Source organism: Populus trichocarpa, chromosome 2 (genome assembly GCF_000002775.5).
Source record: "Populus trichocarpa isolate Nisqually-1 chromosome 2, P.trichocarpa_v4.1, whole genome shotgun sequence".
Classification (NCBI taxonomy): domain Eukaryota; kingdom Viridiplantae; phylum Streptophyta; class Magnoliopsida; order Malpighiales; family Salicaceae; genus Populus; species Populus trichocarpa.
Genome location: NC_037286.2, coordinates 1,152,252 through 1,170,316, shown reverse-complemented (window position 1 = coordinate 1,170,316; position 18,065 = coordinate 1,152,252). Strand labels below are relative to the sequence as shown.

General features: G+C 34.9%; 2 protein-coding genes across 2 annotated transcripts; one reads left to right on the top strand and one right to left on the bottom strand.

The window, feature by feature from the left end:
* The first annotated feature begins 5,552 nt into the window (after window positions 1-5,552).
* On the top strand, window positions 5,553-9,548 carry LOC7490632 (protein kinase STUNTED). The gene is made up of 9 exons (XM_024594358.2): window positions 5,553-6,035; window positions 6,147-6,318; window positions 6,401-6,516; window positions 6,604-7,464; window positions 7,568-7,816; window positions 7,901-8,061; window positions 8,163-8,390; window positions 8,513-8,662; window positions 8,968-9,548. The coding sequence occupies exons 1-9, from the start codon at window positions 5,810-5,812 to the stop codon at window positions 9,247-9,249; spliced, it is 2,445 nt and encodes an 814-aa protein (XP_024450126.2). The 5' UTR covers window positions 5,553-5,809; the 3' UTR covers window positions 9,250-9,548.
* Window positions 9,549-10,830: 1,282 nt separating this feature from the next.
* LOC7490631 (uncharacterized) lies at window positions 10,831-12,887 on the bottom strand. Its single transcript, XM_006386106.3, has 3 exons — window positions 12,619-12,887; window positions 11,751-12,051; window positions 10,831-11,648 (listed from the first exon to the last, which is right to left on the bottom strand). Exons 1-3 carry the CDS (start codon window positions 12,673-12,675, stop codon window positions 11,134-11,136), a joined length of 873 nt encoding a protein of 290 aa, XP_006386168.2. The 5' UTR covers window positions 12,676-12,887; the 3' UTR covers window positions 10,831-11,133.
* Window positions 12,888-18,065: the final 5,178 nt, after the last annotated feature.

Genomic DNA, 18,065 nt, shown 5'->3' with positions numbered 1-18,065 from the left:
CCCAATGTTGAATAATAAAATTGAATAAAAATATTTAATTTTTTTCTTAAAAAAAAAACTAACCCAACTTGGCTAACCCATAAAACTCGCACTCCGGATCATGATGATCTCATATAAAGCAAATCATAAAACAATCATGAAGTTCAATTCCCAACAAACTCAATATTGAATGATGAAGTTGAGAAAAAAATTAATTAAAAAATATCAAGTCAACACGGCTAATTCGCAAAACTCGTGACTCAGGTCATGAGATAAAGATAACTTTATAGAAGTCAAATTAAAATAAATTATGATGTCCAACACCTAATAAATATAATATTAAAGGATAATTTTTTTTAAAAAAATAAAATAATTGAACACCAAACTGAAAAAAGATCTTGACATTTCATTATTCATTTCTATAGTGAAATGCCAAGATCTTTTAATAAACATAATTCTCAATCAATTCAATGTTGAAAGATGAAGTTTAGAAAAATATTTAATTTAAAAAATAACAAAAAATACCCGAGTTAACATAGCTAACATACAAAACTTGTAATCCAGGTTATGAAACCGAGATAACTTCATTGAAAGTAAATTGAAATAGATTATAAAGTCCAATATCTAATAAATTTAATATTGAGGGATAATTTTTTAAAAAAAAACTAAGTTTAAAATTAAAAAATATATATATTTAAAAAATTAGAGGATTAAAATGAAATGTTCATTGCTTATAGTAAAATGTGAAGGCTTTTTTGTATATGTTGAATTAATGTTAATAATAATAATGTGTTTTTTTTTTTATAGAGCTCGGAGGGCTGCGAGCGTAATTTTAAGGAAAAGATGCTGGGGGATAATGGGTTAGGTTATGGATGAGCCTCATTGCTTAGGCCTACTTTTCTCTTTAAACAAATGTGGGTTTGGCCTGTAATATTCTTTCAGAATCACATACGGTATTAAGGCCTTGTTTGTTTACTGAAAATTAGTTTTTTTTTGGAAAATGAATTCCGGGGAAAGTGAATTTTGGGAAAGTGAATTTCGGGAAAGTATTTTCCGATATTTGGTAGTGTAATGAAAAATAAGTTGGAAAACACTTTCCAGTGTTTGGTTATGTTATGGAAAATGAGCTGGAAAATAACTTATTAATATTTTATTTTTTTCAAGTTTATTAAAATAATGAGGAACAAATCTTACAAATTAAAAAGTTGAATGGGAATGAAATTGAAAAAAAATATAATTTCATGAATTATCTCAGATAAAATAAATAATAATCAAAATAATAGAGATTAAATAAAAAATAAAAAATTTAAAAGATGAAGAAATTAAAATAATAATAATTAACATTTCATAAATTATTTCAAATAAAATAAGTAACAATCAAAAGAATGAGGACCAAATTTGATAGATAAAATATTTCAATAAAAAATAATAAGGAAAAAGCAAATAGCAATTATAAAAATAAGGATCAAAGTTAATATAAAAAATAAATTTTAAGAGATGAAATTAAAAAATAAATATTCAAAACAAAATATATACAGCAATCAAAAGTTTGAGGATCAAATTTAATATAATCAGCAAATAATGACATTTCTAAATTTTTCACAACTTCCGGAAAGTGTTTTCCGCCCAAATTTTCAGGATAACACTTTCCTGAAAACCAAGCCAAATTTTTCTTTGACTGGAAAGTGTTTTTCGTTGACCAACTTTTCTAATGGCAAACAAATACATGAAAGTTTGGAAAGTGATTTTCCGGAAACCACTTTCCAGAAAACAAACACAGCCAAAAGGAAAAACACTTTCCTGGAAACCAAGCCAAATTTTTCTTTGACTGGAAAGTGTTTTCCGTTAATCAACTTTTCTAATGGCAAACAAATACATGAAAGTTTGGAAAGTGATTTCCCGGAAACCACTTTCCAGAAAACAAACACAGTCAAAAGGAAAAACACTTTCCTGCACAGTTATTAAACCCGGACCGGCCCGGCGGGTTGACCCGGGACCCGGTCAACCCGGTGGCTGGACCGGTTCGGGTTTGTTAAAAGACCGGCCAGTGCAACAACCCGGCAAAACCCGGTCAACCCGGCGGGTCGACCCATGACCCGGGCGAACCCGGGCGAGACCCGGCGTTTTGAAGTTGGATCTGCTTAAGATGATTGCAATTTGCAAGTTGATCTGGGTTTGGAGATCTTGAGACCTTTCCTTGCTTTGCTTCAAAACAGGGTCGAATACGTCCCTTTGTGGTGGATCGACCTCTTTTTTTTTGTCTGTTTAAAGACAAGCATTATTGTCTTCCAAAACAAAACCGACGAGCCTTTGCCGGATGTTTATTCACCCACTCCTTCACAGAGCGATGACTAAGAGCGGGGAATCATGTACTAAAAGCTTTTTTCTTCCCAGTGGTAGTAGCTCTCCGCCGTGATTCTCATCCTCTTCTTTCTTTTATCCAGATTGGAACTTGATTTGAACGTATTTGGATCCTAAGTCGGCTCCACTTTCTGGAATCCATGTTTAGCATCTAGTAGGCTTTATTAACACTGAGAGAAAGAGGCAACATGTAGCACTGTAGCAGTACCAGCACCACAGGCTTTATTACTGTCAACAAGTCTTTAACTTTGTGAGGGGAAAGATGTAAAAGAGAGAGGATAGATGAACCACGGGAATTTACAGGGGAAGAGAGGATTTGTGTGATGTTTTTAAGTTTTAAAGCATGGGAAAGTGAAGGAACAGAGAGGGTAGATGAACTTTGTGTTTGTGAGGTGATGGTGATGAGATTAGAAGTCATTTCTCTCTCTGCATAAAACAATAGGGTAGATTAACATCGGGTTCCACAAAATAACCTGGGTTTTATGGGTTGACCCGGGTTGACCCATAAAACCCGGGACCCGGCCCTTTGACCGGGTTAATTTCCAAACCGGGTTTAATAACTATGCTTTCCTGGAAACCAAGTCAAATTTTTCTTTGACCGGAAAGTGTTTTCCGTTGATCACTTTTTCTAATGGCAAACAAACACAGGAAAGTTTGGAAAATGATTTCCCGAAAACTATTTTCCGGAAAACAAACATGACCTAAGAGAAATAATTCACTTCACTTGGTAATTGGCATAAGGCGGGCGCCCACATATTGTGACATGGCTAAAAAAATCAATATACTTTAAGCATATATATGATGTATAGAATATTAATGTAAATGAGAGTGAACAATAAAGAGATTTGTTACTAATTAAAATTTTTAAAAATAAAAAATATTATAAGTATAGAAAGACAATTAAAATATTTAATTTTTATTTATTTATATTTTCACTTGCCCAAAAGTTATTACAATTTTTTATATAAAAAAAAACTAAAAAACTCTAATAATATTGAATAAAAAATAAACTAGGAGAAATATTATATTAAAATAGAAAAAATGTCATAATAAAGAATAAAAAATAAAAAATAGAAGAATAGGAAAATATATTTTTTCTTAAAAAGTACCTACATCAGTGTCTCAAGTTAGAAGGAACTCATTAAATTTAGTATGTAATTAAAAAATATTCTCCACTTGGATCATTTGGTTATGATTCCTTAACATTGTTTTCGCAAGTTAACCCATCATTGACCCCCTAAAACAACATTCTTGTCCAGGTGTTTTATTATGGGTCTCACCACTAATATTTTGAGTGATAACAACTGACACAAACATAAACAACACATTAGATCTTTAATGATCTTTTTAAAAGGGAAATATCTTCATCATCTCCTATACATGCACATCTTATACATGCACATCTTATTCTACAATCTTTTCTAGTTATGGTTGTTCTGCAGCACATAATAAAATAAAATAACTATTAAAGATCGTGAGCTCTGATATCAATTAACGTAGACAAGAGTAAAAAATAAATGAGTGGGTTACATGTCAAAACTCTAAGAAAAACATAAATATAGAAAGACAACAAAAATATTTAATTTTTATTGATTCATGTCTTCACTTTTATTCATATCTTCACTTGCCAAGAAACTATTATAACCATCTATATAAAATAAAATGAAAACTAGAAAAATATTAATAATATTGAGTAGAAAAAATAAACTAGGAGAAATATTCATTTTAAATAGAAAAAAAACTAATAAACATTATAATAAATAAATAAAAATATTTTTCTAAAAAACTCCATAATGATAGTTTAATTTTATTATTAAAATTCGGTAAATGTTTAAATGTAATTTTAAATGATGATTAACTAATTAATTTGTATATTGATTGTTTTCTTCGTTGTTTATCTCTGAATGTAAAGTTAGAGAAAACTTAGAAGTTGGTATGATTATCTTCGAACGCATCTATTCTTAGCAGAAACAAAAAAGTACATTGAAGTTATTAAACAATTCCTACAAATTAAATTGAGAAGGGAAAATGTGAGATTTTTCTCATTAAATCAAACAACCCATCTAAGGCTAACGGGTGACATGTCGCTCTGCTTTAGGACCTCGGATAACGACCCTGTCGTTTGATACTGGGGAACATGTGATCTACAAAATTGAGTTTTACCTAAATAAACGACGTGTCATGGTTGATATCTAAGATATAGCGACGCGTCGCTTGTTTTATTCACGTGTTCAATTTAGATTTTTTTTCTTGTTAGAGTTAAATTAAATTAAGTATTCGAGGTTTAAATGTTAAAGCTGTAAGAAACTACTTGAAGAGTGAAATGTTAATGACGTTTGATTTGTATATAATAAATTAGGTATAATGGCAATTTCAATAGATTTTTTAAAATTTAAAATAAATATAATTTTAAAAAATAAATAATGAATATTAGTGTGGCTCAATGATCAGTGCAAGCATTATTTTTTTATAAAAAAATCACAGAAGAATGATGATGTGAATAAAACAGTAAAAGGCTCAAGGTACAAGAAACCCCCCACCCTTTAAAAAAATTACCTATATCTCTAAAGTTTTTCTAACTTGTGTGTTGTTAATGTGTGTTTTTATAAATTATTTTTTAATTGAAAATTCTAGAAATAATATTTTTTATATTTATATTTTTTATATTAACACATTAAAATTATATAAAAAACACCTAAAATATTAATTTAATATTTTTTAAGTAAAAAAATATTTCAAAAACACTTTAAAAAACAAGTTTACTGAAAAGAAATTAAAAGCTAAGGAATTAATCCTTAACCTTCTTAACCTTTGACAAATAAAATGCAATCATAAGATTATCCCAAAAAAAAAACCAAAAAAAGAAAGAAAAGAAAATTATCCAAACTGGGACCAGGTCAAAGGAGGATATTCATAGACAAAACACACAAAGACTTTGGTTTGCTTGTTTGGTAGACTTTGGTCAAAAACTGAAGATTGTTGGACTTGTATTAAAAAATGAATGAGACGTGCAGACTTTACCTTTTATTTCTCTTTTAATTTCGGTGAAGCTAAGCTAAACTTTCTTCTAGTGACGGGCAATCTTTTGTCTTGATGTCCATATAATTTAAGAATGTTTGGTAAGCTTTGATAAAAACAAAGAACATAGTCAAATTTTCGACATCAAGCAAAGGTCCCGTGTCTACTTGTCCATGTTTTTAAAGATTCAACCATTTTATCATATGGGCTTCTCTACCTTTATGGTCACACTTTTTAGCGTTCGTAATCATATAATCAATGACTAAGATGTTTCTTTAGAATTGTTTGTGGTTTTTACCTTGTTGTTTCCTTATTGTTATCTTTCTGTTGGTTGTTGTTTGAATTCATAAAAAAAGAATGTAATATTCTATCTATGGGGCGAATAGTAATGGCGGGCTGTATATGGGACTAGTGTTATTGCTGATGGTCATAAATGGCAGAAATGTGAAACATGCTTAAAATGAATGCTAGCGGAGGTTGGAGATTAAGGTTGGACCAGAGAGGCTTGAACGCAATGAAAGGAGAATTAAGCGTTCTTGAGGGAATTTTAGCAGAAGATTTGAAGAAAATGGAACAGGTTTTTTATGGAAACCTGATAGGCAATTCTTGTGCAGAGTGTCTCAACTGTGATCTCTCTGAAGGTGCCAAATTTGTGCATCAGGTGCTCACCAGTTCAGGTATTAATTACAAGCAAAGTCTATGTGTTTTTTCAATCTTGAATACTAACTGGTTTAACTCTTTGAACTGTTCCTGATTTTCTTCTTCGCTACTCGTGTATTCTTCTCAAGATAATGATTTTCAAGACAGCTTAGGCACAAAAGACTGTTCACGATGCTATAAGGGATTGGTGAAAAGGGTTAGTCCTGTTTCAAGTTCATGCTCTATCCAGAAGGTTTTGAAGAAAGCGGTAAAGCGTTGTGCAGCTCTGTCAGTGGAACTAAACCCAGGAAACTCTCCCGGGTGAGTTGAGATGGAAATTCTACAAAAGAAAGTGGTTGAGTTCTTGAGTTTCTTTCTGATTTTGTATTTAAATATCTTTCAGGAACAGGCGTTCATGGGATAAGTTTTTTGCCAATCACTTGCCTGCAACTATCGTTGTCTGGGCTGCTCAAGAGGCGAAAATAATGCTCAAAGGGGATTTAATTAAACTGATGGGAGGTTTGATTAATTCATCACATTTAATTCTGGAAAATTTTTAGTAGAAGTTGTAAAAAAAGAGACTCTGATTTCGATCATATTTTGCAGGTTTCAAGTTAAATCCTAAGCCTTGTCTTGATACAAACCATGCCGGTTTAAGAGAAGAAAGGGTGCCTGATGTTAATGAAATCACATCTTGCACATTTCGAAGAATTGAAGAGGTATCAAGAGATGACAGTGCTTACTTGAAAGACAGCAATGGTTACAAGGCAAAAGTTACTTTTAGATCAATTTCTGTAATCAGAAGAGCGCTGCCTGAGTCAGAGCTTGGTTGGCCTCTTCTTCCAAGAACCAATCGTTCAGCTCTGGACACGTTGAGAAATTCGGAAGTAGGGAATATGTCACTGGTCGAAAGGAATTCAAATGAAATGAAGATTCCTTCTAATCTCAAAACAGATTATTCTATTGTCAAGGAATGCAAGATTGAAGGGACTGTTATCCAATTGTTTCATACCTCTGAAAATCGGTCAAGAGATGGCAGCAGCAATGGAGAAGATGCGAGATTTGGCTTTAAGCCGGAAGTTTCTTCACATCCAGATTATGTACTTACCAAAAACTCCACACGATCAGGGCCTGGCTGGCCTCTTCTCCGTGTAAAAACTTCTGCATCTTTAGAATCTTTTCAAGAATCTCAGGCTGAAAAATTTTCAGTGGTTCAATGGGTTTCGAGTCTAACCGATCGATCTGAAGAAGCAACTACGAAATTTCAAATTGATTTTGTTTCCAAAGAAGTAGAGAGCTATGTTGAAAACAAGATGCGTGGTTACAAGGATAAGAATATGGGGGCTTGCTTAGCAGCGCCAATGAAGCTGCCAAAGAAGATGGACTGTTTCTTTAAAGTGTGCACGTCTGGCTGCAAACAGTTTGGTTATGAGGAGCTGAAGAGAGCAACTCGTCAATTCTCCTCAGGTTCAATTCTCTTTTCTAATAGCACAACTAGATAAGGCAAGGAGTTGTAGATTCATTTATTTGACAAATTGTTTTGTTGATATGAATTTGTTTTCTACAACAGAGAACTTCGTCGGAGAGGGAGGGTGTAGCAACGTATATAAAGGATATCTCCCTGGAGGTAAGCAAGTGGCAGTGAAGATTCTAAAACAGTACAAGGAAGCATGGAGTGACTTCTCCTTGGAAATAGATATCATGTCTTCGTTAAAGCATAAGCACATTACACCTCTAATTGGCATATGCGTCGAGGATAACCATTTAATTCTGGTCTATGATTTCTTATCCCAGGGGAGCTTAGATGAGAGACTACAAGGCAAGTATCTTTGAGCATCTAGGTTGCTTCTTTAGACATGATGCAGGAATAAGTGTAGTTATTCGAGTGTCAATGGTGATGCAGGTAAGAGAAGGAAGTCTGTATTGCCATGGAAAGTGAGGTTCAAAGTGGCTATTGCGATTGCCGAGGCTCTAAATCATCTTCACAACGAATGCTCTCGGCCTGTTATTCACAGAGATGTTAAATCTTCGAACATTCTCCTATCAAAAGATTTTCAGCCACAGGTACTATTGCAAACAAATTGTTGCACATCAAAACAACTTTTCAAGGCAAAATTTATTCCAAGCACCGTAATCTTGATGCTGTTCTAATTCTATCTATGCAGTTATCTGATTTTGGGCTTGCCATATGGGGACCTGCTGATTCAGCATATGCAATACATAGTGATGTTGTTGGAACTTTTGGTTATATAGCTCCTGAATATTTCATGAATGGGAGGGTCAGTGACAAAATTGATGTGTACTCCTTTGGCATAGTTCTCCTTGAATTGTTAACAGGAAAGAAACCAATCATTTCCAAAGATCTGAAAGGACAGGAGAGCCTGATTAAGTGGGTAAGAGTTTTCCCACTCTCTCTTCACTGGTTGCTGATCTTAGTGATGTTCTTGCTTCTTAGTTCCCCAAAACCACTGTTTCAATGGATGACCTAACAAAATTGATGAATAACCTAATGCAGGCAACACCGTTATTAGAGAGTGGGAATCTAAAAGCTTTGCTGGATCCAAAGACGAATGGAAACTTTGACGTTGTTCAAATGCAAAGAATGGTTCTTGCAGCAACACTCTGTGTCAGACAAACAGCTAGATTACGTCCTAAAATTAGCCAGGTACTAAACAGCGATATAGGACTGTTACAATTGCGATCTCTTCCTAGTTAAAATAACCTGTAAATCACATGCGGTTTTGGTTTAAGAATCCATAAACATCACCAACGCTTCGAGCTAAATTGCCAAGACCTTGCTACAGGCTTCTCTAGAATTTGTTTTGACTAACAGTGGACAAGAAAAATTTGAATTTAAAGATTGTTTGGCCATGCCAATTAAATATTAGAAGCTTAACTTGGTTCAATTCTCTTTGATAACATTTGAGTTCAAGCTAACAAGGACTTTCATTTCAATCATCCCTGCTCCAGATACTTGAGCTATTAAGAGGTGAAAAAGACGAAGGAGAATGGGTGAACAGCTATGCTAATGATTTAAAAAAGTCAAGTGATGAGGAACTTGATGACCTTTTCCTGGATTTTGGCTGCAAACCAGGGCTGGAGACTTCATTTCTGCAATTAAATGATGATGATGCATCACATAGTAGTGTTGATACTGCATCATTAAGTAGAGTTGATGTCACTACGCCAAGTAGGGCAGGACGAAAGAGCCGCTCTATGTTGAGAGACTACCTGAAAGAATCGCAGGGTTGATCATTTTGCTGCATTCCCTTCTTGCTTGGTTCCGATGCAACCAAAAGGTGGCATATAGGATGTGAAGTAGAGGGTTGGTTGTTGACGACTGAAATACACAGTGAGTTCGCCGTAATGGATTTCACTACCGATCTCAGTTTGCACCAAAATAAGAGACTTTTGTTGCATACAGCATTTTTTTCATTCTTTCTTCTATTTTTTCAATGAGAAAGATCCCATTCCCATTCACTACCAATCTCAGTTTGCACTGTGGAACTTAATGGCCTATATTAAAAAGAACTTGTGAAAAACATTTGGAAGATTCATGTGAAGTGAGTAAGGGAGTGTTTATCGAGGCTTAAGAATGGTTTGGGAGGATGATAGTCACCAACGGGTGGCAGCAGAATTCAAACTGGTTCCAAAAGGAGCTAAGCAGAACCGAATTTTGGTTTAACTGGAACAGCACATGTTCTGGGAATGATCCAATGGTTTGATTATATTTGAAGATTTATATGGCTTTAAACTGTCCATAAGATTGACCGTATATGGGCATGTGTTAGATTTGCAAAAGAAAGAATTTTATACAATGGTTGAAAATGAACACAAGATTGTAAAAAGAATAGAAAGGAAATTGCATTAGATGTAGAAGAAATACAAAAACATTACAGTGGCTCACTCAGCTTCTAGCCCCTTTTATCGCAATTCCCGCATTGACACTAACAGTGCCCAACAGAGGGTCATTCATGGACACCTTAACAAAAAAAGCACTGGGCACCATGAACGTCTTACAAGTTCTTGGCCATGCTCTAAGTGTTTTCCTAAACATCAGCCTCGGGCAGGTACTGTGAACGCAGCCTTGACGTAGATTCAGCATGACATGAGACATCACGGCAAACTTTCAATCTTTGGCACCCATGCTTCTTGCTTTGTTGTGTCCCAAAATCAGGATTGTTTAGCTCAAAATGAAAAAAAAATTCCTTTAAATTCGCAATCAAACCTTGGTAAAGTGATTCTGCTTTCCGCCTCTTATCATCATACATTCTAGACCCCGAAGAAGTTTCAATAATTTGATGCTCCTGAGAAAGAATCCGCTTTCCCATAGTAGAGAGCAACCCTACCCCTTCCCCATCAACAGACGCATCAGGCCCTCTATGCCTTCTCAATGCCAGCTGTATACGAATGATGGTACCTGATTGATCATCATAACAGCTGAAAGATTACAAAATGCCAGCACGAAATGGTAAGACTCGCGCTTCCAATCAATTGCACAAACTCACCATGAGATTTCCCACCATCAGACAAGTAGCAAAGGCTCTGAGAAGACACAGGCTGCTTGTCTTCCTCAGTAAGATCGCTCTTTTCAGCTTTTTCTCCTGTCCTTCTCTCCCTTTACGCTTTTCCGTTTCGACACTCTCCCTTTGGAGCTTTTGTGTGCCGAAATAACAAATTTAGAACAGGAACATCACTTGGCAAAGACTAAAAGAAGTGTCAATTTTCAAAACTTCAAGATTCGGTCAGGCAGCCCAAAGGCACTGGAAGCACCGTGACATTGCATAATCAACCCAGATCTATGCTCGGTGACTGAAATTCAATCTTTCGGTATTGAAGGAAAAATGTTTTCTTTATTTAATCAATGGATAATTCAATCAACGAAAATATTAAAAAGATCCAGGGCATCAAAAAATGTTCAAAGACAGAATGTTTCTGACAGGATAACAAAGAATTACATTCTGAGCGGGTAACATCCACTTGGCTGCTCTAAACCTGTTGTACATAACAAAGAACAAAAAAGAATTACATTCATTTACAAGTTGTACACGCTGGCTGCTCTAAACCTGTCTATCATGTCAATAGTAAAATCTGCACTACAAATTCAAAATTGGCTCCATTAACGGATGCTTCACATCAAAATGGAATTGTATACGGTAAAGCGTAAACATCAGACTCGGGCAAGTAATGTGCTCGTGGCCACAGAGTAGAACTTTCACGACACGAGATATCATGGCGTGCGTTTAGTCTCTTGTTTCCATGCCTTTCTTGCTTTAAGGTCCCAAAAAGCCACTCTTCATCGTCAGAATCTTTAAGCTCAAACTGAAGAGGTGGTGGAACCCAATCCTCAACTAAACCTTTGTATTGTGAGTCAGCTTTCAACGTCTTGCGATCATGAAATCTGAACCAAGAAGTTTCGGAAACAGAGCTCTCCAACTTATCTGAAACTGAACTGCAAGGTATATTTTCTGGTGGAGATGCAAGTTCCCCAGCCTTTGAGTTGACAGTTTCTTGATCAGATAAACGGACAATTTCACTCTGCCCAGAAACAGAATCTGCCCCACCCGAAGTAGAGCACAACCCTTTACTATTGAGAGACACATCTGGCTCTTTATGCCTTGTCAAGGGCAGCCGAATGCGAAAGACATTGCCTGATTGATGATGATAACAACAACTTGAAAATTAAACAAGCCGGCGAGAAATAACAAGACCAATTAAATATACCAATCAACGAAGAAATGAGCAAAACTCACGAGGTTTGTCATCAGTAGTTGTTGAGGAGTCCAGTTTCCTCCTCTTGTTGCTCCGAATGCCATCATCAGACAAATAGCAAACATTTTGAAGGCATACGGGCTCATTGTGTTCTTCAGTAAGACCACTCTTTTCAGCTTCTTCCCTTTTTTCCTTTGGAAGCCTTCCTTTCCCCTCTTGCTGAGACTTAACCCCGTAATAACCAGTTTGGTTACTGTTTTCTTTCCTCTGCCTCCTTCCTTTCTTCTCCTTCTTTGCCTCTCTATAGCTTTCTGTTACAGAAAGCTCCTTTTCCTTTTGGATCTTTTATGTACCATAAGAACAATTTTAGAATAGATGGCCAGGATCAAAGTAGTATGAATTACCCAACTCACGAATTACAAAATCTTCCCACAAAATGAACACTTGCCAAATTTATGTCAAGAAACAGGAAGCTAAGACATTATACGTTAAAATTCATTGCAAGAGGTTAAATCACTTGTCAATTCATGGGCTTCATCCTCAAGATTCGACTCCATACTAAATTGTTTTGCTTTGCTTTCTTGAATTCATCCCACATCCTAAAAATTGACTTTCCAGGAGTAATATTTCTACCAATTTTCTTACGATTCTTTATATTCAAACCCCTAATGACACATGCAAAAAAACCCAATCAAGAATAGGATTGCGGAAGAATCAAGATTGCAATATCTAGACATGGATTAATTACTTAACTTAATTAGTTGAATTAAGTGATAAAACCCTAAAGTCTATAGGTCAAGTCTTGAGGCCGAAGAAGGCTAGCAAGCATTTAGAACACAATTACAAGTGCAGTTTTGCAACGAAAGCAAGTCGAGCATTAGACGCAAAAATCAAACTTGCCCAACAAACCTTAATCGACTCGATCCGGTAGTAGCCCGGAGGCGGGTAAGGGAAGCACCGAGACATTGGTTAATGGATCTGGATCTGTAACTAGAATTACCCACCCAAGATCAAAGGGGTATTAACAAATAAATAAAATCGCTTTTGTTTCTTCGATTTGCTAGAAATCCAGCAGAAAAAACCCGAATCAAATCGAACCAACTCGCGCTAGAGGACTTGAGTCTAGGGTTTTTTAGACGGCGATGCCTCCCAACGCTTTTGGCTATCAGTAATTGGGAAGTACGACGATGGGGTACTCTGTATTTATAGCGTGCGTTCGTCTTTTATGCCGATAATACCCTTGTTGTACATCGGCCACCTGGCATGCTTTCTCTTTTAAGGGATACTATTGGAATTCTGAATCCCACAATAAAAGCTCTAGTAAGACATTATACCTTCACATTAATTATTGTAGTAATAGAGTTTTTTAACCTCAAATAACACCGTGGGTCAAAAAATATATACTTGTTATACACCGACCACCCCCACATGCTATACTACTGACTTCTGGATCCCATGATAAGACTGTATTTGACACTGTGATCAAAATTTATTTTTTTTAAAAAAAAAAATTTATTTTATTTTTTTAAAATTAATATGTTTTTAATGTTTTTTGATCATCAAGTGCTGATGTCAAAAATACTTTTAAAAAAATAAAAAAATATATTATTTTAATGTGTTTTGGAATGAAAAGCACTTTAAAAAGCAACCGCAATCACACTCTCAAATATTCTTAGCTCTAGTCCAACATTATTGTTGTGGTAACAAAGTTTTTCCCTTTAATGGAGAGAAAAAAAACTCAAGCTAGTATAATTAAAAAAATAATTTTCTAATTACAAGGGATGTATCTCAACTGGTCAGGTTCTGAATTTGTTTCCTAAAGATCACCAGTTCGAGTCCCACAAACCTCAAGTCCACTAAAAGCTTACATAGTTATTAATTTTAGGACCTGTAAAATTAATTAAGTTCCACGCAAGCTCTCAAAAAATTTATATTAATTAAAAAAAAATCTCAATACATGCATGTCAATCAATAGATGATTCATTTGAACAGAATCGCACAAATAATTAATGGCACGCCATTAATATAGATTATAAATAATTAATGGCACATCATTAATTAGATCATTAATAGACAATTTTATTATTAATGTACATACACGTAGAAAATACATAGTATTCCAGTGGTAGGCGTGTAAGGTTCTTACTTTTCACTTGGCCAACCAAGTTCGATTCTTGACAGAAGCAGTTTCAATTATTTATTTTATCAACTGTACGCAAACTCCGGTATATAAAATATATGTTTCTTATTGTACAAAAAACCAAGCAACAGCCTAGTGGTAAAGAGCTGTTATGCTGAGGCGATACCCCACACGCGACAAATCCGACATTTAAATGTTTAGTTTTTATTCAACAAAAATATAACATTTGTGGAAATCGAACCCTGGTCTTCCATCCTAGAGGTACGCCACTTGGCAAGACTTATCTCTGTCGAAAAATCTTGCAATATAGATTATATATAGAATCAATTGTGTTTCAACACATCTAGTGGACTCTTGTTTTTGAATTGCATCAAAACCAAGCAAATATCCGGTAGGCAGTATATCCACTGTAAATAATGCATGACAATTACTTTTCAAGTTTGCATATAACAATTACTTTTGTTTTTTGACACAAAATATGTTTTTTTATATATATTTAATCCTCTTACTTTTTTTGTTATTGTTTGTTATTATTAACATATATATTTATAAGAGGAAGAGTTATAACCTTTAACAATTATTGTAGGATATAACTCTTCATCCTTTTTTTATTATTATTATCTTAGTAGTATAAATAAATTAATATTAATATGGACTAAGTTGACCCAATTTTTTTTTCCCTTCATCCATATATTAAGCACCAAAAACATGTTTAATTTTTAAGCTCAATCCCTAATCATTTATAAAAACACCCATAAAACTCTAAAGAGCGAGAGTTCATTAATGAGAAATTTTATGATGCTCAAAGAATAATTAACAATATTATATTAGTTATGTCATGAGTTTATTTTAAAGAAAAAATATATATAATTAGAAGAAAAAAATTCTATATAGAAATATTCTTATCATTTTTTATAGATTATAAGTTTTATTTATTTGTTTATATATATTTTTTTAAATTAATTAATTAATTAATTAATAAAATGTAACTAATTTGGAACAATAAATTTTTCTAAAACCAACTAACCGTCCGGAGCCGAGCTATTTTCGCAGCCTCAAATTCTCAGAGTTTCTCTCAGGGAATAACTTATCATTTTGGAATATCAAACCCCTGCATCGTGCGCAGTGTTGCTGGCACTGTGCTTTTCTCCGTCACAAATTCCTCTTTGATGCAAGAGGTGCACGCTAAGGAAGCATTGCTGACGGAGAAATTGATACCTCGGGACATTGTTCTTTACCAGTACGAAGCTTACCCTTTCTACAACAAGGTTAAAGACACTCTATTTTCAGCTTTGTAGTGGAGCATCAAGGAAATTTTTTACCTTTTTTCGTTACCTTGAAATCAATTTTGAGGTAAAATTAAGTGGGAATTCCAAGAAAATGAAGAATTTTGAAATGGAGGAAGGTTTAGAAAATAAAGTTGAAGAATTTGCTTCTTTTTTCGTTTGACTCTGTGTTTCTGATTCTACAAGATTTTTCACTAAAAACTAAACCTGTTTGGTTGATAAGAGTGAACGAAGATGAGAAATTTGCTATATTATCCAATTTTTCAGGTTGTATTATGCTCTATTGTCACATTGGGGATGGAATTTTAATCAGGTAGAACCAAATTTTCCAGTGTATTTTTTTTTGTCATCCTAAAAGGCATTCATTTTAGGGCGGGGGGATTTTTCTGTTGTTGGAAGTATCTTCTTACAGACAATGTATTTTAACAAATGTGTGTAGCTGCTTTTCTGTGAAGGTATTTGAATAGGTATATGATTATGCTCTCTAGGATTCATAACCTATCAATTAAGATGGATGCAAGTTTAAAAGGTTGATGGGGGTTGTTGTTTTCAGTCTTGTTGCAGGCTGTAGAGTTGGTTTGAGGGAGGTTTAGTTTGAGATGTTAAGTTACGGGTCCATATCTACGACCTTCAGTATGTTCGATCCTTCAGGTATTTGGGCATTTTCCTCGCCAATTACCATTTTGTTTTTTCCTTCGAGTTTCTATGATGCAAATTAGGAGGTTTGGGAAGAGACCCCGTAATTTATGAATCCTACTAAATAACGAAAACGTGGGGAAATCAAAGAAACCCGATTAAAACTCATTAGCTGTAGTTATTACTTTCCTAGTTAGCTGGTAGTTTCCTAGTCAAATTAGTATTTAGTTTCAATTATGTATTAGATCGTTTCCTTAGCTGGATGTTGTGGATGAACGACAAGCTCGAGAAAGGGCAAGATCTCCTAATAGAAGGGGGCGTGGTCAACTTCATGAGGATTCACTGGAGGGAAGCCATAGGATTCATGGGGAAAACCTGGAGACTGAATATGGCAGAGATTTTGAACCTCATCACCATCCAGCACAACATCACATGGATGAATTCCCACGAAACCGTGACAGGCGAGGACTGGAGAATCAACCCATTGATGAGCTCACGAAACGAATGAAGGTGGAGGTGCCTGATTTCTATGGCAAACTGGAACCACATGCTTTTGAAGATTGGTTAACATCCATTGAAGACTATTTTGATTGGTTCACTGTCTCAGAAGACTGAAAGGTTTGGTACATTAGAATGAAATTAGAAGGGCATGCACGAGCTTGGTGGGAAAGTGTGGAAGAACAACTACGGCGTACTCGACGCCTACCGATTTCAAACTGGGAAGAAATGAAGGAATGACTAAAGGAAAAGTACTTGCCCATTGATTATGAGCAGATGATGTTTAAAGAAATGCTACAACTAAGACATGGGTCCTTAATAGTGGACCAGTATACAGACCGGTTCCATGAATTAACCGTCCGTAGCAGAATTGTAGAAACTGACCAACAAACATTGGTCTGATATCGTAAAGGACTATGTGGTGAACTATATAAAGAAATGTTGATCGCAAGATTAATCACTGTGGAAGAAGCCTACCAACTAGCATTACGAATTGAGAAGCAGTTAGGAAACGCAACAGGGAAGAAAGTCATGCCGATGGATATGAAGTCAGGACATACGACTAGTTTTTCGGTGCAATGACAACAATCACCACATGACAAACTAGGGGGCTCAATGCTAGGAGAACAGAAAGAGAAAACAAAGATCATAAGTAATGGTCCACAGTGCTGCAAATGCAAGGGGTTTGGACACTATGTTGTGGTATGTCTCATTAGAGATAGGTAACTTGCTTTTATATGTGAGAAGGAATTGACAATAATGGATTATACAAAAGGAGGAGGAACTGAAGAATTTGCAGCTAAAGAGGAACACTTAGATGCCTCACAGGTGTCAAGCTGTGTTATTCACCAAATATTAACAGGAAACAAGAAGGAACTCAAAACCAATTAGGAGTGGTTGCGCACCAACATTTTCCACACAAAATTAATGTATATACCTTCCAGTGCAACCTCTCGCTACTCCCGGTAATAACAATAAGTAAATGTTATTAACATAGAATCTATGGTTAAACATATGTCTCTTGTGTGGTGTAGGCCAGAGAAATGAACACCAAATTTATGTGCTTTATTTTTTTTACTTTGCTTGTAAACTTACATGTTTTATGTTTATAGGCATGATTGATAAAGTTTTTCAAAGGATACATCCAGATAACTCTGTTCTTGACAATAACGAAGAAAGGAAATGGTGCTAGTATTGTTGCATTTCTTACACTTAATTTTTTAGGCATTTACTGGCTCAAAAATCTTCATTAGCAAGACTAGATTATATAAACAAGTTATTTGTGTCAGTACTATGGTATCTTGTTCTTACAAATTGCTTGTTGCCACAGATTCAAACATTCTGGTATAATCACGTGTTTTCATTTGTTGCTACACTTTGCTTTGGCAAATAATCTTTGAAAATTGATGTTGCAAAAACTTGTGATGTGGGTGGGTAGACAATCACTTAGTGCATGTTTTGTTGCCAAACATATCGATCAACTCCTGAAGTTCTTGAATCATTCGACTAAATCATCACCCATGGTAGGATATTAGGCTTACAGCATTATAATTTTTTACTCGATCCATCTTGATGGTGTTTTGTTTGGTTAAGTTTTTACATCATTTTGTTTAGAATCCTTAGTTTAGCTAACTGTTATTCTCTTATGATCCTCCTTGACAAATTCAGGCAATTTCAGCTTCACTGAGAGGTTGGTAGCTAGTATGCTGTAATGTACTTTATGTCAAAGAAACTGATGAAGAAACATAACATTATTGACGAATGGGTAGAAACTCTAAAAGGTCATGACTCGTGAA